We start from the raw sequence: 20,694 nt of genomic DNA on the forward strand, positions 1-20,694 counted from the left end.
AGGTTGGGCTCTGCTAATTACCCTACCTCCATCAGCTGCCATGCGTCAGTGGTCTGTGGTGATTATTGAGAATCGAACTGCATTTCATAAATCAATGTGTACATGCCATTTGACTGGAACAGCCCTCCACACTTGGCTCCATTTTTCTCAGTCTCCCATTTTTTCCCTCCCTGTTTTGTTTTGCTTTTAACATGAGTGATCATGAGGAACAGCACTCATTAAGAGTTTCTGGTTTGCATGAGCTGCAGAGGTATAACACATGCTCCAGTCATGGCTTGTACCATAAAACCAATTCAAACAAAAAGCTTTCCATGTGAGAAGGATAGCATTTGAGGCTAGCACACCCTTATAAAAGTAACACTTACAGGCTGCTCATAGTGAGATACAGGCAGAGGCCTCCCCTGGCACCAGACATCCCCGGCACTGAGCAGTCCCTGCTGGGTGGGGTCTGGCTGCCAGCTAAGGCTACCCCAACACCACCCAAAAAAACCCCTGCAAAAAGTCCTACTGTTAAGTGTCCTACTGCTAAGAGTTTGCTCCACTATCCAGAAGGCTCATAATACTAGACATGATCTCCTTATGCTTATTTTTTTTTTTCTTTTCTTCACTTATCTTTCTTTTCCCCCTGATTTTAGAAACATTACTCTTCACAATTGGACCAAATTAGAACTGTTTTGAGTCAGAAAGCTAAAAACTAAGAGCCTAATCCAGACAAGTTGAAAGCAAAGAACAGGACCTTGATATGTCAGCTGAGAGCCACAGTCACCAGACTCCTGCAGTGGCTCAGACTGTTTTTCTGGCTGATGTGGTGGGCCCTTGATTCACTTTTTCTCTAAATACGACTAGAAATGTTCCATTCACTGACATTGGTGTGTTTGCTCCCAAAGCACATTCTGGTTTCAATGAGTCAACATTTTCTAATATTTTCCAAATAGCTCCACTTGTTTTTGTTTTTTTCCATGTAGAAAAAGTGTGTGCTTCCTGGTAAAGGACACAGTAGATTGTATAGTAGTGTAAGAAACATGAATCACTTTCCATTTGCCTCTCTGCTGCACTCCATTTTCCCAGACACTATGAGCAAGGCAGAAAAATGGAATCGAATAAAGCTCCATTCTAGCCTGAATCCTTATAATTCCTATAAATCCTAATCCTGTCCTTCATACCCCTCTGCTCTCTTCCTTCATGTTCACTGAAGTGAATATGTGAATTTCTAATAGTCTGAATTCTAATATGTAAATTTTTAATAATGTTTAGATGGATGTCTGATCCCTAAATTATCCACTAAATTTGAGAAACAGGGGTTTTTTTTTTTTTTTATTGTGTACCAAAGGAGTTTCTTTGCTTGTCCACTTAAAAAATTGATTTCTGAAACTTTCTGGTGTTTTCTTCTCTTTTTATTTTTACTTCCCAACCAGAAAAACAAATTATTCATTTTTTATTAGTTATTTCAAGTTAGATACTCAGTCCTTTGAAAATTAGACCTTGAAATTTGTAGAGAAACTAACATGGAAAAACAAACTCATGATGTTTTTACTTTCTCAGAATTCCTTCTACTACCCAGGCTTTTGGAAAATCAAAAAAGTTCTCCAAAACTTATAAACATTTCCAAAATGTTTCAGAATCCATTATTTGTTTGAGAAAAACCAAAAATTAATCAAACCACTCAACCCTAAAGTGCATTTTTCTGGAGGAGTTTTATAGGTAATGGATAATGACGAAGAAGCATTTTTGCACCCAAATGAGGAAGAGTCCACCCGTAAATGTTCTCAGTATGATATTTTTGCTTTAGTTCATCACTGTGAACATCATGTGCAAGGCACAATGATAGCCATTTAGAGCACTGAGTTTCTCAGCAATAAGAAATGAAGGTAATGTGCTATCACCCAATTTCTGACTATCTTTTATCTCACTCTTCTGAAATGTTACTGAATGGTTCTTCTCTGGAGTCACATGCAAACTCATTTGGGAGACACACTGTAAAACTGTTTACTATGGGTTTGTCTGCTCAGTAGATGAGATTTCTTTGTATTTTGTCCACTTGATTTTTGATAGATCTTCCTTTTTGTTCCTAAAACTGAGAAGGCAGCAGATGTACAGACAGAACAGCTGTGTTTGTAAGAGACATGCTTTAATCTAGCCCCTTGCAAAGAAGTCCACTACTTACAAGCTGCTTCTTGTGGCTGAATCACTGTGGCTACCAAGGCTCTGCCACTTGCCATGTAGTTCCCAGGATCATAATGTCACATCTAAGTGTGCTGACAATTCTGTGATCCCACTTTGGCCTCTGCTAGCAGACTGTGGAGGGACAGCCTCAAAACGAAATTCAGCACCTCACTAAAAAAATGAAGTACTGCTCTCAAAAACATTTAGAGTTTCATGAGGGTGATCTTCAACTGGACAGGCTACTTGCTCCTCAGTAGCCCAGTCTGTCTCCTGAACAGCCTGTGACCAAAAAGGTATTAGCATAACATTAGTGAGTGAACTGGCATAGGTACTTAAATGCATACACTGTGTGTCTACATCATCAAATTGTTTTTTTCTGTATTTTGTCTCAAGGACACTGCAAAGAGCTGCTAATTGTCTCTCAGGCTGCATCTGGAGCAAGGCACAGTCCACAGGTGAGCCAGTGTCTACCAGACCCATATATGGGCTCAGAGCTTCTCCAGGCACGAGCGACAAGGGCAGCATGGACGTCAGAGTCCCAGCTCACACTCAGTTCCTGTAAGAGACACTGCATCTTTCAACCACAAACCAAACAACTTACAACATTGTATAGTGCAGAAAATGACACTTCCAAGTGTATTTATTGAGAAATAGTAAAGATGTACATAATTTTACAAGCTTTTAATTTTAATTTACATTTTTCTTAAATTAGGTAGGCCCTAATAAACTATGATCTGCTAATACATGACAGAGATCCTTGGCTTTAAATCTCCAAAATGCTGCTATTGCTGGGATTTTGGCTAATGTCACTTCAGCTCCTCTTCAGAGATACTAAATACCACATTCATTTACAGCATATGCTTGGTGTCAATCCTATAAAGCAGAGATGACTTTTGAAGTGAAACACTGGATCTGGATACAACTTCACCGCTAAAACCTAGTCTTTCTATTGTGGGTCAAGCCTATATTCTCCATAAACTCTGCAGTTCTGATGGGATGTAAAATTTCATCTGCCCCAAGATGAAGAGTGCTTGTTTAGAGGACTTTGATTTGGCCTCATCTCTCTTATCAATGCTTACACACAGGAACATACTCTGCATCTGCTTCAGATGCAAACACTGCTGCTCACACTGGATTCAGATAAGAATAGATCTGGGAGCTAGCTGCTACCTATATCTTTGTGCACAATCTTCACAGGCATCTAAAAATAAGCATAATTTTTATTTTTTTCTGCCCTCTTTTACTGAACTGCACAGAGTTATGTCTAAGATACTATCCCATGACTGTAATCACGCCGTATTTGTATTCTGCAAGCTGACCACTCAAATGCATACTCAATGTTCAGGTTCTGTACTGAGAACTTTTTCAGCAAAAGGCATTTTATTCTATATTTCATTTGCCCAAAATAATTGCAAATGGGACCTTATGCTCAATCTTGTTGTTGAGGAGAGGCTGAAGGGAAGGTAGTTTCTGATTAATATGCTTCTGAATTAAAATGCACTCAATGTCAAAGTGACCAACCTTCAGTTTAATCTTCTTAGGCCCATCTGGAACAGTCTGGCATGACTGTCTCTGCCTTGGTTATTTTCTCCTCTGTATTGTTCATGCAGGAAAACATATCAGACTAATTTCTCTCTACAAGGCAGGCATGTACTACACAAGTTTATTTAAAGATATATAGCAATTTTTGCTTAGCAAGAGAGTATTCATTCTCTGAAATTTTGTTTTAGAGTTTTAGTATTGCAAAGCCTTTTGAGCGACATCCTTGAATTTTCTTTGGATACACGTTTGTACGGATTACTCATTTTAACAATTTACGTCTGCTATGGTGGCACACAGAACCTTGTCATCCTCTGTAAAACTTCCCTCCTTTTGCCTCCATCTCCTCTCTAAAGTCCATTTATTAATTGAGCCATATCTGCCACAGAAAGCTAAGCACAACTCCAATGAAGGCACTGCAAACTTTTAATAAGAACCAACAGCTGTTGCTGGGCTACTTTTTGTTCTTTCATTTGATTAGGAAAAGAACATTAAAAAGCTGAACAAATAACTTGAGAAATAATATTACTTCATGCATTTAAATAACAATATGACATGACAATAAAAAAAAAAAAAGAAAGAAGAGAAAAAAGCTAGTTAACCAAACAAATTTTTTGTTTTATCACATAATTTACATTGAGATTTTTATGTCATGCTGGAACTTGAGAAGGGCTTCAAAGTTCTTTCTCATTCCAGTAGAAACACTTTCTTCCCACCTGAAAAACTAAAAAAGCTGTACTACAGATTTTTATGACATGTATTTCCAGGTACTGAAAATATAAAGAAGGTATGCATAATTATTTTTGTTTTGGACACACAAATCTATCACGAAAATATCTACCTAGTCTACAGTGATTTCATATGTGGCGAGTCTCATGTGATGGCCTCAAACTGCCCGGTGATAAAAAATTATTGTTAGTTTGTTGTGTGGTGACTTGTATATCCAATTCCAACACAGCAAAGAAATCCATTTTTATAAATTTATAGAGAAGTTCACCTTGGACTTGTAGCTTTCCAGGCTTTCACCTACCAAGTAACTTTATTAAAACCTCAACAAAGTTTAAATGAACAAAGTTACTACCTGGTAACTGTTATGACAGAGTGCTCAAGCTGCACATGGAACATTAAGGGCCCTGTGTGCCCTTAATGGATCTTGCTCATTTTCTATAGCTGAAAGGTAGCATGTTCAAAACTTGCAAGGTAATTGTTGCTGTATGGTTTGTAACTTTCAATAGAAATGATGGAAGTTAAGGTGATATATTTCTCAATGTTTCTGCATGAAAATCACTTCTTATCCTCTCCCCAGATGCCTGGCATGCTATTGAAATTTCTGATTCAGAAACACTTAGGTTTGTCCCTGTGTAATTTTGTTGAGCAATCAAAAAATGGATGAGGAAAATAATGCTGACCCAAAACAAAATACACAAAAATGTGGAACAGAATGGAAAAGCTACCAAAATGCTGTTTTCTTTACCAAAGTGGACTATTCTCCTGAAACGGCCAATGTCATCAAGCCAGCAATTTCAGCAGCTTGTGTTGATCCTGAACATGCTAAATGTGGCATAATTTCCACATCTGACAGATGAGAGCTTCTTTAGTTATTTTTCATTCCTAATGAACTTGTGTTTTATTCCCCACATGGGATTAACTCCACATTTTCACCTTCTAGTAATGCCACCTGAACACTTTCCCTGCTGGGTGGAACTTTGTTCTGTTATACACAGCAGATGCACTCATTGTATGGCTTTCAGTGGACTTGGTAATTAATGAATATGGCTCTTAGTTCTCTTGCTGGAGAATCAAGAAATGATGCTGAACGTGTTAAACATTACTTCTTCTTTTACCTTTCCAGGTAGCGGTCCCCAGTATCAACCTCCCAATATTTTCTTAACTTTACTCAAAAAATCAGTGGAATTATTCAGAATCCAAATAAAAACACAAACTTTGCTTTATTATTTTTTCTTACTGCAACAAATACTTAAATTCTTTGGTGCAGCCCTGCTCTTTGATTTCTTTGAATTTCAAATTTGGTCATGTCAAAAAATATCACAAAGGTTTTTTTGTTTATCTACAGAGTTTTTAACCAAAATTACATTATAACACACAAACACAGTCTTCTCTTTAAGGCACAACACATCATATGCACATTCTGTTTGCCAAACTTATAAAAGAGACAATATTATATAACCCTTTCCCTCCCCTGCCCCCACCCCGAAAAAAAAAAGAAAGAAAAATTGCATCCACTTCCAAAATCAGCTGCTAATAAAGTCACAGTAAATTATTTTCATCAATAATTTACACAAATTACACGTCTAGACAGGATTGTCATTATACAGTCTGAGTGCATTCCAATTCAGATTTTTTGGGTTAGGTAGGCTAAAGTCTGGTTCAAACCTCAGTGCTGAGAATATATCCCATTTTGAGGAATGTTGTTGAACACCACCTCGTTGGCTGGAAAATTCGTTTTGGTGCTTTGCCAGCTCGAGTCCTTTGTTCACTCCTGTCAGGGCTCACTTGGTGTGTACCAGCAACCTCCACAGTTTTAATTCATTTAAAAACGTTGCATGTATAAGACCATAGAGCTTTCTTATGTAGCACTAATGTTTTAACTCCATTCAGCAATCTGAATTCTTCAATTTGGAATTTTTAATTCCAAATATTTCTTCCCTTCTTAAGACAATTCATATGTGTAAAGCCAGAGGCATTGAATCACACATAAAAATTCAGTGTACTTGAAATATGTATACATATATATATATATGTATGTATATATATATATATATATACATATATATATATAAAAGGATCACCAGCTTTAGAACACAGTTACAAATACTCTAGTTCCAGTGCTTGATGGAGAGCCAAGAGGTCCGAATGACTGGATATCCTCCAGAAAGGCATGTTGTGCTGTGTTTGTTAGAGGAGGGAAAAGGTCAGGAAAGATGAACACTGTGACACAGGGCAGCACACGACACACAAGGATAGTTAGAGATTACCAGCACCTATCTTACACCACTGTGTTTCTGGATTGATTTTTGCTGTTCAAGTACTGACAAAAATCAGACCAAAACAGATCTGAGCTTAGTAGCTCAACTGAAGTTAAAATAATTAAATGATAGCCTTTTTTAATAGTTTCTTTGGAAAAATGCCTGTTACTTAGTAAGAGCTACTTGCTTATTGTTAGCACGCAAGCCTGTACAAAGGAGCATTAATAGGAAATCATTTAATGCTCCACCTATTTGACTGCAAAATACTGAATCATCATTTGCAGGACTATATGACTTCCATGAAAAGATGCTTCTCACTCAGCACTTCAAAACAGAGCTGAATTACATTTTTTCTCCATCCAGGCAGAAAAAGAAATGTCTTTGGATAAGAAAATAACACATTTCTAGTTTAAGAAAATATAATTTGTGTTGCAGAAAGCATCAGTGTCTGTGAGAGATGCAGGTATACACACTACTCTCTTTCAATAGCTCATCAGAACAAAAAAAAAAAAAACTACATACTACCATGTTGTGTTTAGATCTATTTGAAATGTGCTATATTCATCCATCTCTCTGAATTCTACATCTATCCATGCAATATAGCCAATGTTAAGGAAAAAGCATGCCCAACCAGAAAGCCCACAATCCAACCACCACTGTTTAGCAAAAAATTATAAAGGACCCATCACCAGTACTGTACCTATATTAAGGAACCATTTGGAATGAGCATTTTGGTTATTTCCATTTTGTTTCCACTCCAACTACTAAGAGAGTGTTCCAACTCCACTCCAATGCTATGAGAGTGCTTTATTTTGCTACTCCTAGCACAATAAGATTTACATTACTGGTCCCGTACAGACATTGTGAGGCAAAAAAAATCAATTTCTGCACGCTTCCTGGGGTTATACTGGGAAGCATGGCAAAAATTATTAATTTGATATGTTTCTGAATATTAAAAACTTTTCTACTGAAATTAGACTTGAATTATCATAATAAGGAAACTAAGAAACAGTTTTTTAGAAACACAGATTTGGTGCACAGTCTCTACCTTATGTTCTTTTTCCTTTAGCAGATATGTCTTTCTTGAAGCAAATTATATTTTTATCATATTTGCCCCAGTAAACTATGGATCTTCATCTATCTTAGCAAAAAAAAATTTGCACAGTCCTATAGATGTTTTCCACATTCTCTGTAACACTTCTCTTGAAGCATTCATAATTTCAGCATTTTAAGAAAAACACCCCCCAACCATCATATCATAACCCTTTCTATCTCTTCTGTTTATCTTTTAATTTGCTTGAAGTTTGTCAGACATTTTTTCTGCATTATTTTTCCATCTGTTTTAAAAATATTTTTTTTGTTTTGTTTTTTTTTTTCTTTCCAAAGTGAATTGAAGCAAATGCTAGAATCCAAATGGTTCGTTTTGCTCTAAGTGTTGATCTCATCATGCTCTTGTTGGCTTGCATCTGTGGACTGAAATTATTTGTCATTTTGTGCAACACTGACAGAAATGCAAACAGAAAGGCTTGCATTAGTAGCTACGTATCACACCAACATTTCAGAAGACAGGTTACCTTTTTTGCTGCCTGTTCTTCTTCTACACCATCCCCAATTACAACATATACTACTTTTCTGCCAAACCTTTGCATTATTCGTTCAAAGCAACTTTCTTTTCCTGGAAGATAAATGAGATAAGAGTTCAGAGTGAAGTTACCTGATTAGCTGCATGCTCCTCATCTCGGCCATCTCCAATCACAACATAAGTTATGTTAGTGCCAAATCTGGACACTATACGCTCAAAACAGCTCTCTTTGCCTGAAAAACAATGCACTATTTATTCAAGCTATCAAGTGAGTTATGGTGAAGCCTTACAGAGGATTTTTGCAGTGGTAAGACATTGCTACTGCTACTTTTAAAAAGTTCCCAGCCTTGGGATTTAGAGCCAAATCTGGTAAGAAGTAATGGATTCCCTTAGTGACACTAAGATGTTTCAGGTAAAACCAGATCTCTTAATCATTACAGGAAAGCCACTAAGACAAAGGAATTAGCAGCACTGCAAAAATGAATAGGTTAGCAAATGAATAATTTAATTTAAATATTTCCTTGTGATTGTAATAATATTCTTACAAGGAAAGTAGAAATTTTAATTCTAATATATCTGCAACAATGAGTGATGTAGTAATGAAAAAATTTAATTAAATGATGACTGAGGTAATAGTTCTGCCTGACACTGCTAGAGTATGCACTGCTTTTTCCCTTGTGAAAATAATTTATGAAACATATTGCAATGCTTTTGTCAATGAAGTGACACATTCCATGCTATAAAGGTTGTCGTAGGTATAGAAATGAAGCATTCCTGAATTGCTGATTGGTAAAATCTGCAAAATTATCAGTCATTTCATTGTACGTTGCATCACATTTCTCAGGAATGACTGCTTTTCTTGGTTTTCAGTTTTGGATGCAATTTCCAGAAACCATACATTTCCAAACCATAATGCACAAAAGGGACACAGTTGTGAACAGAATGCGGAAGTGCCCTTTTGTTATCCAGCAACACAGGTTCTGTCAGTAACACCTGTCATTCCCATCACTGACCTACTATGCCTCAGGAAAAGGTTTGTGAAGCTGTGGTCTGGCTTGCATAGATCTGAAGGTCAGAGCAGAGGCTAATTTAACAGGATTTCTGCTCAGATTTGAATTCACAAAAAACTTTTCTTCATTCTCTTCTGCAAGTTTTTTGTTTTCTGCACCATACTGAGGAGTTTCTGAGACTTTTAATCAGAATCTTTATTCCTTTAGGCATCATTGAAAATAAGGTGATTTTGGAATTCTTTGACATAAACACATCTGAACACATGCAATGCCTAAATCTCATAACTAAAACTGCTAAGTGTCAGGAAAGTGTTTTGGAATACATCCATTACTGTAAAGAAAAAAAAAAAAGGTAATGCAGTGTAGTCAGAATGGATGAAAGAATAATTTTCTTACCTATTTTGGTTGCACTGTATATATTTTCAATAGGAAAAGCTCCTCCTAAGCTGTATAGTAGAACTTTTGCAAGTGCTGGGATAAGCTGGGTTGTTGTTACCAACACGTTTACACAATTACTCCTAAAATAAGAGAAATAGTTTAAGTTTAAATAGTTTTAAAACAGTACCCAAATGTTGATGAGGTGAACTAGCTGTGGAGAGCATAATGATCCCTCAACATTTACTTCCATTCACACAGTAGAGCTGCTCAGCACCATCACTTACAGAAAATGTACATAAAACCCCTGGTGAAATCCTTTAAAAATATGTAGGCCTGATTTGTAGGAAGTATTACACTATGGTTTATAAAAACTAGGTCTTTGAAGATGGATCTAGTAAAATACAGATATTTAAGACCATCAGCAACCTACAAAACAAGTTATTAGAATGTTTTGAAAGCATAATTTTCATGCTGGCAATTAATTGTCAGTAGTTACCAGCAAAATAAAAGTGTTAAGAGAATACAAAAACATGATTTGTTAGTTTTTTATCTATCTTTTATCTACACTTTTCTCCACAATGGCATCACTTTCTTCAAGTGTCAAGAGTAAGACTATCTCTGAAGAGGGGGAGAGATAAGAATGATCATGTTGATAAGCTAGCATTGAATGGTGAGGATGAAAACTTGAATGGGGAAGTTGTGCAGGCCAGAGAACTCAGAGCTGAGATATTTCAGGCACTCACAGGCTGAAACATGAGCATGATCATGATGTGGACGTGGAGCTGAAAGTAAATACCTGTGAGTTTTCCTTCTGGCATTTCCACAAATTCCAAGCAAGGCCCTAGGCTACTATTTTCACCTTTATCACAAATATATCTCAATTTCCTGTTAGCAACCTAACAGGAATGTTCAGCTGATTCACAGGTAGCTTCTGAAGGTTTACAGTTGTACAGTTCTTTGAAGACATGACTATTATTTAAGAAACCTGAGTGAAGGATAACAGACTTTTTTTCCAGTTTTCCAGACTCATCCACCAATGCTCAATTTTGTTACCAGAAGTCTCTCTGAAGACTAACAATTCAGAAAGAAATGCAGAGCTAAACACAACAGCTTACACAAATTTGTTACTGTTTTCCTCCTGAAGTGCTTCACACATTGTTAAATAAACAATTAAGAGATAAGCATATTGCAAAAATTGTTATGTTGAAATTAAGGTTTTTGTGTCTTTCCACTTGACACTGAGTCTTTTCCCAGACATGTTCAGAAAGCAAGATTACTTAATGCTGCTCTTTTTTGTGGTTTAAAACTAGGATTTTTTAGGATTTCTGGAAAGATAAATATTGCATGGCTTAGTAAGTAGCAGCAGGGTTCACAGTTTTTAAGGAAAAACATTTAAGTTTTTTGTTCAATGTTTCTGGAACAATACATTTTATGTCCCAATATTGGGAACTCAGACTTTTAACTGAGTTAAAAGAGATTTTTGCTCTTATGAAAACTTAAGATTTATACTAAGATATACTGATTTGCTTGGAGGGACAGAATAAAAATGCCCTTATATTCTGGTATCTATACAGTATTTAGGTAGCACTGCAAATAGGCACAAACATTGAAGGACAGAACAGAGAGCTGTGGAGTTCAGAGAATGCTATCCACAAGGTAATAAATTAAAATCTGTCTCAGAATTCTACAATACACTTTCAATGTACACACCTTTGAGAAGAAATTTCATACTATCTTTAGTAAATGTTGGAATCAGGGTAAATGAAACCACTTTCCAATTTTCCTGTGTGCTATTCAAAAGTCATAGTAGACCTGCTCTGTTCTTTAAAGGCACTAATTTATTGTAATCTAAAATGTAAAAAAATATCCATTACATGTCTAGAAACTTTTTTTTTTTTTTGCAGCAGACTCAGATACATACCTTGTGCTGATAATTGATAATGACTTAAGTGCATTTGTTAGCCAGGAATCTGTCAGAGCTTCAATTTCTGCTCTTAATTGCAACCATGCATCTCTTTTAGCGGGACCCAGGAGTCCTTTAATGTAAGAAAAGTGAGAAAAATAGAATTAAATTCTGTATCAGATAGGGTTTATGGTAATTGTTTCTATTTTAAATTCTACTACATCTTGAAAATAATATCAAAGAGAAAATCTATTGTCTTCAATGATCAGGAAATCTTAGGTTTTATTTGTACTTCACTATATGAAGGAATGTCAGATAGTATTTCAGATAATAATAACAATAATTAGTTGCATTTCTTTATGTATCAGGCTTCATTTCAAAGTATTCCTTTCAGAAACACATATTTTTAAACCAGCTCCTCTCACATATATTATTCTCATTATCAGAGGCAGTGACAAGGAGATCCATGTCATTGGGATCATAGGTGAAGATGGTCACAAAAGAAGATAACTTTAGAAAAAACTGTTTAAAACTGCCCTTATGACTCTGCAGATAGTATACATACAGAAATACATTTGTTTGCTGATGGCTTGGTCTTCATGTCCTGTTGTAGTTGGTCCCTTTTACAGCATTTAGAGCCTGAAATGGCTGCACATCTTATGTTCTCATATCTCAGCTGGTCCTTAAAAGTTAGTCCTCAAAATCTCTTTTTGGGTATAAATTGTCAGACATTTAAAAATTCCCAGCCTATTGAATGTTGAGACATGAATTTGCTGGAACCAAGGTATTTTAAAGATAGATTTGGTCATGGAAGAGCAGGGAAATAGGCTTCCTGAGCTTTAGTATCCCTTTTCTCTTTCACACCCTCTAAGTGATGATGACTGTCTTTGGAACAAGTGATGATGATTGACTTAAAAAATCAGAAGTGAAACAACCTAAAAATATATGGATTAATCTTGCCTTCTGATAATTTCTAGCAGCTCTTTTGAAATAAACTTATACAGATAAGCTAAGAAGATTACTAAAAATGCTAAGATGTGGAGGACAAATGAAGAAACTTGCCCATTAAGGATGGCTTATATTTCAGATGAAGGATATGCAGGAGACAATAAAAACCTTAATCCAGTGCACTATATATCTGCACTCTGTTTGCAATGTTTTGTTCCTCTCAGTGTGTTTCCCTGTCCTGTGCTCTTGGATTTGTTCTCTTATCGGTGTTAAAGGTTTTATGAAATGCAGCAGCTTCAGAATCTTAGATGCATCAGGAGATACAAGAACATCCAGTAAACTTTTGGTCTTTCTTTGTTTCAAGAATTATTAATATATAACAACTCTATTCACAACACCAATGAAGGGCAAAGTAGGGCAAGTGAAATTCAGCCCGCTACTACCACCCTTTGGTCCTACTGCTTCATCCTGTGGTAAGGAAAGACTGAATTACTAAGAGTGAAAATACGTGACTGTAGCAATTATTGAAGACTTCTAAGTATTCCTTGTCCTCACAGTCTATTGTTAAGGGGGTCAGTTGACACATTTCCCTCCTCAGAAGTAGGCTGTCTGTCTCTGCAAGGCACACAGGACTCTCTAGAACAGATTCTTTTGGCTCTGCTGCTTGATTGCCTACAATCTGCTAGTGCAGACATAAGCAAGTCCATGAATTAAAACAGTAACAGCAAAATTCTTGTCCCAAATGAAATTTGGACTAACTGGAGACAAAACTGTGTAAGCTACAGAGTCAACAAAAGGAGTTATTGGCATGGCAATAACCATATAAGTGATAGAATATTCTTGCATCCACTGGTGAAAAGAGATTAGCAGGTACCCTGCAGAAAGTTTAGGTGACAGTGTTGTTACCAACCAGATCATGAAAATGTATGGTGGAAATGGCCATTCACAACCAATTTGTGCTGTGAAACTATACAATGTCTTTCCTAGAGCAACAGCAAATCTGAGGTAGAATAAGTGGTTCAACAAATCAGTAAGGTAAGACTAGCTGGCTCTGAGGGAGGAAAATTGGCTCTGTGGAAGCTAAATGGAAGCTTGCTTTGTTTTCCCAACTGCATTTCCCGTGCACAACAGCATGTGGCTTTGCCTTTACAGTCAGTAGCTTTCAACAGCCATTGGTTCAGTCATACCACTCTCCATTCCCTCTGTGGCTTCCCAGGCTCCTTCCCTGCGTGGCAGCTCATCACCATGCAGCTTAGACTGATCAGCATTTAAAGTTGTTTTTGATAATTGAACTCACCTCCTATGTTGTTCTTGTAAGTATTATACAACTCTTTTACTCTTCTGTAACGGAAAGCCAGCTTCCTCATCCAGTCAACCCCTCCTCTTACACCTGTTGGCAGACAAAGGTTTGCACTACTTGCAGCTGCATGGAAGCCATCAGTTGCAAAACTGTAGGTACTGCAAACACCCAAAATACAGTAAAAATAAATACAATGTATTCCTGTAAATGCTTAAATTATTTCATCTTAAAAAAAAAGAAAAAAAAAATTTCTGTATCTTACCTTAGGTCTTGTCCATTATCATCTGAAGAAACATCATCTATATGAACTTGATCACATTCCTGTTAGAAAGAAAAGAAAGCAAACCCAAATGACAAATTTATCTTAGCAGAGAGTGCACTTGGGGTCACGGTTTAGTGGCGAGCACGGTGGGCTGGGCTAATGGTTGAACTAGGGGATATTAGAGGTATTTTCCAACCCGAATGACTCTGCGCTCCCCACAGCCTTAGCACAGATAAGAAACGAGCGGTGCAGGCCACTGGCTGCACCAGAAGGTGGCAGCCTGTGCACACCCACAGCTTCCTACTGCCATCAACATCTTTAAAAAAGTATAACCTTCAACTTCTACACTCACTTCTAAATCACTAGTTAAAACAGACCTTTAGAAAAGCAATATGCAATTTTGGTGTGATTTTTAGGAATAAAATTATCTTAAATTTAAAGCCACAAAAATTGCAAATGTCATTTGCAGTCTCCCTAGTATAACAATACTTGAAAATCATATAAACATTATTTTCTCACTCACTAAAAGCAATTGATGGTAAACCTCAACAGGCATAAAAGTTAAGTTAAATAGTTTGGACACTTATCAGGTTCTTCTATTAATTTATGTGAGTGCCTTTAGCTGAAAAATCGCATAAAATCAGCACTCCTACAGAACTTGATTAATTCCTGACTTTGGAAGGGATGGAAAGAACTTGAGGGAACTGAGGTACATTGGAAATATGAATTCCCCTCCAAGATGGTTTTACAATTGGACAGCTATCAAATTTCCTTATCTGCACAGTGGTTACAGCATAAAGATAAGAAATTGTGGTGAAAACAGAAGTAAATATATGAGCCAAGCCATCATGCATTATATAATTGTTTTCTCTAGTTGCTTGAACTAAGATCTTAACCTAAAGACACATCTGAAATTCAGTGTTCATTTAGGTCAGCACTTAATTCAGGCTCTCTGTGACATGCAGAGGTATGTCCTTCTAAGTTTCCAGTCTTTGTCTCATAACAGTGGTAAATTGTACAGATAAAGGATAAATCTGAACAGAGGATTGATTTCTAAATGTGTAAGCCACAAGTTCTTAGAGTGTGAATTTAGGGAATTACCATTTCATCTTTCTACTTTGTTTGCTTTGCAATGAACAAAAACTTAAGAGACTTTTACTCGTGTGAACTAAGTTGTTAAAAAAGGGCAATTTTGTATAAAAAATACATATTATTTAATTTTCAAATACTTAATTTCATTGCATCATACAAGCAATCATAATTTAAAATATTGGGACAAAGCTAGAGTTGCCAGTCTCTGCTTATGTGGATTAATCCATTAAGATAGGATAATAGAGCTGTGTTCAAGGAACAGGAATGAAGCATTCTTCCCCTCACTGGAGAAATAATTTTTTTAGTTCTGCCTGAGGAGATTATCTTGAGCTGTAGAATACTTTGCTCTTTTGGATGTAAATAGCAGATGAAGAGAGAAAATAAAGGGATATTTTCTTTATCTTTATTCATCATTTACAGTCCAGAAAAGAAATGCAATTGTGCTTCACCCAGTGGAGGATAGGAACTCAAAAATCAGACAAAAAATCCTACTGGGAAAAATTATGACTCTGTATTTTGCAACGTCTGGGCAATATCTGGCTTCCCTATCACCTTCACAGATTTCCCTGGAGCTTGTAAAAGTGTTAAGTTCAAAAGTTTAAAAATCCTATGGATATGAAGGTGGACTAATTAAATGGAGGGTACACAAAAGCCTTGATGGATAAGGAGTGTCTGCTGCTGTTTGGGTTTTGTTAAGCCTTTCAGCTACATTGTTCCAGCCTTGAAAATTCTAGGTAACTGTTCTGCTGATAATGTCATTATTACGTTAAATATGAGTGGGCGGCAAAAGCTCAGCTGTTTAATTTTTTTTGTCTCACAGTTGGTTCATTGTGATTCTGTGATTGACTCCAGAAACAGGATGAGAGAACCATGCAGTTTTCTGATTACTCACCTCCTTGTCCCTGCAAGAAGGTTGTTAATATAGGAGTTAACATGTGTGTTATATAGTAGATCAAACCCAACAGCACTCTCCAACTTCCTCTTTTTCCCCCTTCCTCTTCTCCTCTCTATCTATGGGTCATCTCCTCTCTATGTGCTGGCAATACGCATTTTCTGACCAAGAAACAAGCTCATGTGCCCATCACTCATTGTTTTCTTTTACTTTGTTTTCTTGTTTACTTATCTACTTCAACTAAAACATTTACCTTTTACAAATTCACTTACATGGTGTGGAAAAATCTGGCCATAGAAAAAGAAGAAGTGGGCAGTTAGAGCAGATTTGAGATAGTTCTCCACTTTTCTCAAAAGAAAAAGGAAATTGGTGGCACAACACTACGTCTGAGTTTGCTTTTAAATGACACCACAGAGTTATAGGAAAGAAGGAAAGAAAGCAAATTCTCTGTCAATTTAAATATTAAAGTAAAATATTTTTTACATCAGCTACGGTACTGGTTAAGCTCAAGTCACAGTGGCTGTCAGTGCAATGTCAAAACTAAGAAACATAAAAATACATTTCCTATTAGAGCAAATACAGGAAAGGAATCTAAGTATAATATCTAGCTTTTGCTTGAAGCAATACTAATCTAAATTATATCTGAATGCAGTCAATTTTTTGCAGCAATTTTTAGAGCCTGAAAATTTGATACATCATTGATAAAACTTATCATCCTGGACTGGACAGTAATTTCATTATCCAATAAAAACACTGACTTACCACGCTGAACACAAAACTGTACTATGCTTTCTTAGGCTATACTGAAAATCCCTTTTAATATATATATTCAGTCTCTGTTAAAACTAGTGTTACTGCCTCCCAAATTCTGAGACTTACCTAAATCCGATTTTTAATTTTTCATTTCTATTTCTAATGAGAAAAAAAGGACAAAATCTCCTTTAAAATATGATAGGATAATGATAAAAATTGAAATATAATTCAGTTTGTTTGAAATGAATACTCTTTTTTCACTGACCTGAAAGTGGAGTGGAATAATGGAGTAGGAAGATTCATGTCTGAATTACTACTTGCAATTTCCAGAAATTGTTTTTTTTGGTGTGCATAATAAGCCTTACCAACATTTCTAAATGCTGTCTTAGAATTAATACTGAGATATGAAGAAAAACTTGATTTTACTCCTTACCTGGTTGAAAAGAGAATGCCTTAGTTTGGCCATTATTATAAATCTGAGTCCCATCCTTAAGCATTGTTTAGGCACGTGAACTTTCTGGAACACCAGATGCCTATTTTCATGGCAAAACACCAACTGCCCTCCCAAGTGATATTTCTCAAGGTAACTAAAATTTATACCCTAAGAATGCAGTAGCTGGAGAACAGCCTAGCCTGAAATAAAAATGCAGCTTGGCTGATTAGAACATGGGTTACTGATCAGCAGAGAATGTCTCAGCAGATTGGAATTTCTGCATCAACAGTTCTGCAGTGACACGGATTTGCATAGAGGAAGGAAAACTTCATTTTTGTATGTGAAAACTTCAGTAACTTGGTTATTATTCCTAGAACCTGCTGTGGAGTGTTTGCAACCAAGAAACACAGGAAAAAAAAAAAAAAGTTTAGAGGATGTAGTGACTGGAGTAAACGTTACAGGTACACAGGTTCAGTAGTACTTTACAGTTGTCATGTCCAGAGCCACGAGGTGTACTGTGGGCTGAAGATGAAAGCAAGACAGAAGGTGTGGAATCTGAGGGCTCACCACTGAAAAAGTGACATGATGAACGGATAAGCAATCTGCCTGGCAAATAAAGGACTATCTCACTTCCTCCAGTGAGAACTGAAGGTGTCATGTCTTAATGGTCATGATCATCAGCAGCTCAGGACTCATTTCTGCTCCCCTGGGGGAGGACAGAGAGAGAGGAAGACAGAGAAAGAGAGCTGGGGAGAGGAGGGGAGATGAGGGAGAGAACCCAAGTCAGACTCTGGGAGTTCTCAGAATTCAGACATATTCATCATGCAGATGCACTGCAATACTCAGTAATGGCCATGTGCTCTGCAAACAGATTTAAACAGACAAGCTTATCCATCAGCATATTAAAGAATGCCTCTACATACTTGGGCACTTTACCCTATTTGCTAAGAAGACAGAAAATTGCTGGTCTTCTCGCACATACCGAAATGTATGCATACAACTCATTTCAGCGCATGAACTTTGGAATTTTGGTAATTTTGTGAGTTGGTTTTGAGACCAAGATGAATTCTGGGCCATAAAGTACTAAATTTCTTGTAGAAATTGTGATTATTAAATATATATATATAAATTGCTTTTAATCAAATCAAACTGATTGATTTACGAGACTCTCTAAGACAGCTCCCAAGTAGTATTTTTTATTTATATCAGACTGGGAACTTTCCAAGCTATGGAATGAGCTGGCATATGAGTTTTTGGACAGGGGTATTAAAACCATCCTATGAAGATTAGCCAAAATGTAATGATCCACCTATGACAGCTGAACTTGCGATCTACAGACAAAATAAATAATGAGAGAAAGGAATGAAGTTTCAGTGGCCATAAGCAAGAATAAAGAGGTATGGCAAAGCTCCATTTTGCTGAACTCTTCCACTTGAACTCAGCACAACATTGAAGAACAGATTCTACAGAATGGCTTAAATTTTGTTCCTGCCACATAAACTCTGAACATGCAGGGGCAAAGGTAAAAAAATAAATTTAAGAAATGCTTTGAAAAATTTATTTGGAATCTCTTCCTGGTAGAGGGCGCCAGAAGAAAACATTCAGTGAATGTACTTGAATTGTCAAGAGTTGTCTCACTAGGACTGCAATAAAGCACACACTGAGAAAAGCATGTCCAGGGCTTTACTTTCTTTGGTTTCTGCTGCTGCAAGGAGGAAGTGCAGTTCAGGTGTGAGGTGAAGTAGATTCCAGTTTCTTGACTTAAAAAGAGCTAAGAATAAATGAGATCTGTAAGGGATGATGAAGACAACCCCAAACTGGTACCTTCTGCTTTTCTTACTGCCTACTTGATGAAGGAACAAAAAGACAAAATCAATATCCCAGTGGGTGGAAAAATTGAACTTTTCTTTATTTTGTCTATTCACTCACCAGAGACCTTTCTCTGGAATTCTAAACAAAACTTCGAAGTCTTCCAGCTTCCATTCATGGCAAGTATCTGTCCATGGAGGGAAGTCTGGGATCTACTCTGAGTAAGAAAACAACCATTTTAGACAAGCAGAAGGTTTGAAAAGCCCCTAGGTTAATTTGAAAACTGTTTTTCACTCTGTGTCTTGAGTGAAACATGGTTGTAGGTTGTCATTGTCTGTGTTAACAGACCCAGACTCTAAGAGTGAAATAAAAAACCTGTGGAGCCCAGCTGACAAACCTGCTTCCCAGACCACTCTCCCTGTGAGAGTCCATCCATATGCTTCTGATAGGTGAGCTGCCCACAAGGGCACTTCCTAGAAAAAGGTCTCTCCCTTTTCTGGCCAATTGCCAAATTATATTCCCTGGGTATATTGTGACAATACCTTGATTCCCTGGTTACCTTGGAAAGAGAAATCACTGATCAGAACATCTATCATAGTCCCAGCTCTCTGATGCTGCATTCTTTGAGGTAAATAAAGAATATTCTACATTTGAACAAGTAACAGGGGCCTGTAGCCAAAAGGCTGCTGAGGTATGTCAAGAGAAGAACAGTCTGTTCTGGTCAGATGAGGGCACCCACTGAAAGCAAATTGAGAACTTGAAGAAAAGAACATGAGGCATGTATGTTACCATCCTGGAGATGACAGCAGACAGCTTTACATACATGGAAACCAAAGGACAGGACAAAGAAAGGAATGAGTAGTTTGCAGATTCTCTCTCTCTCTCACTGAGTTTCACAGAAGGACTCTGGTGCCACCGGAAGTCAGTGCCACCTGGTTAGCCTCTATCCGATGAGAGTATGACAAACCCAAAAACTACATAGGCAGAAATGTCACACACAATAAATACTAATGCACAGCAAAGCCACTAAGTTAAAAATCAGGAATGCTGGTGCTAGCATTCCTTTGACTCTTACCTCTAAATCATTAAAAAATAAATGTGTGTCAGCAAGATTAAAAATCATTTCTTCCATTCGCAGTCCAAGGGTCACTGCCATGGGTGGATCCTTAAAAAACAAAAACAAGGTTAGCTAATTATATACCACTAAGTTATAGTAGAATTACTTTAAAAATTGATGTATATAAAGTGTTTTGAAAAATTAACACTGTAAGAAATTTCCCTGAAATCCTTTCAGTATTAAGCTATTTTAATATAATGCTGTAATAAGACACTGCTTAACCTCTGTTTGTGAGAAAATTCAGAGAGTTGTGGATGCTGAAAAATCAAATTTTTGAAAGCCGAGCAATTTGCAACCTGGCTGAAGTGACAGGAAAAAACCTGGTGGCCATAAACACATATATAAATATAAACAGAAACAAGTATAAAAAAGACTGGAAATAGGGACGGCACTTTTCATAAAAGATGTATGTAGGAACATACATTCCTTTGGAAGGCATATATAAGTTTGTTGTTTGATCTGTAGATCATCCCTTTATTGCTGATGAAACACAGGAATCCTGTCCCTGGATAAGATTCATTCAAAA

At 36.8% G+C, this 20,694-nt stretch overlaps 1 protein-coding gene across 3 annotated transcripts in view; it reads right to left on the reverse strand.

Moving 5' to 3' along the window:
- Positions 1 to 6,374: 6,374 nt before the first annotated feature.
- EYA4 (EYA transcriptional coactivator and phosphatase 4) overlaps positions 6,375 to 20,694 on the reverse strand; it is a 121,194-nt gene continuing 106,874 nt past the window's right edge. For all 3 annotated transcript variants that reach the window (XM_053973114.1, XM_053973115.1, XM_053973116.1), the window contains 7 exons: positions 20,127 to 20,216; positions 14,073 to 14,131; positions 13,808 to 13,968; positions 11,581 to 11,695; positions 9,678 to 9,799; positions 8,264 to 8,364; positions 6,375 to 6,609 (listed from right to left, as the gene is read on the reverse strand). In XM_053973114.1, the coding sequence (XP_053829089.1) occupies positions 6,529 to 6,609; positions 8,264 to 8,364; positions 9,678 to 9,799; positions 11,581 to 11,695; positions 13,808 to 13,968; positions 14,073 to 14,131; positions 20,127 to 20,216 (729 nt within the window). In that variant the 3' untranslated portion in view covers positions 6,375 to 6,528. The remainder of the gene's footprint in view (positions 6,610 to 8,263; positions 8,365 to 9,677; positions 9,800 to 11,580; positions 11,696 to 13,807; positions 13,969 to 14,072; positions 14,132 to 20,126; positions 20,217 to 20,694) is intronic.

This window comes from Vidua macroura, chromosome 3, assembly GCF_024509145.1.
Source record: "Vidua macroura isolate BioBank_ID:100142 chromosome 3, ASM2450914v1, whole genome shotgun sequence".
NCBI classification, from domain to species: Eukaryota; Metazoa; Chordata; class Aves; order Passeriformes; family Viduidae; genus Vidua; species Vidua macroura.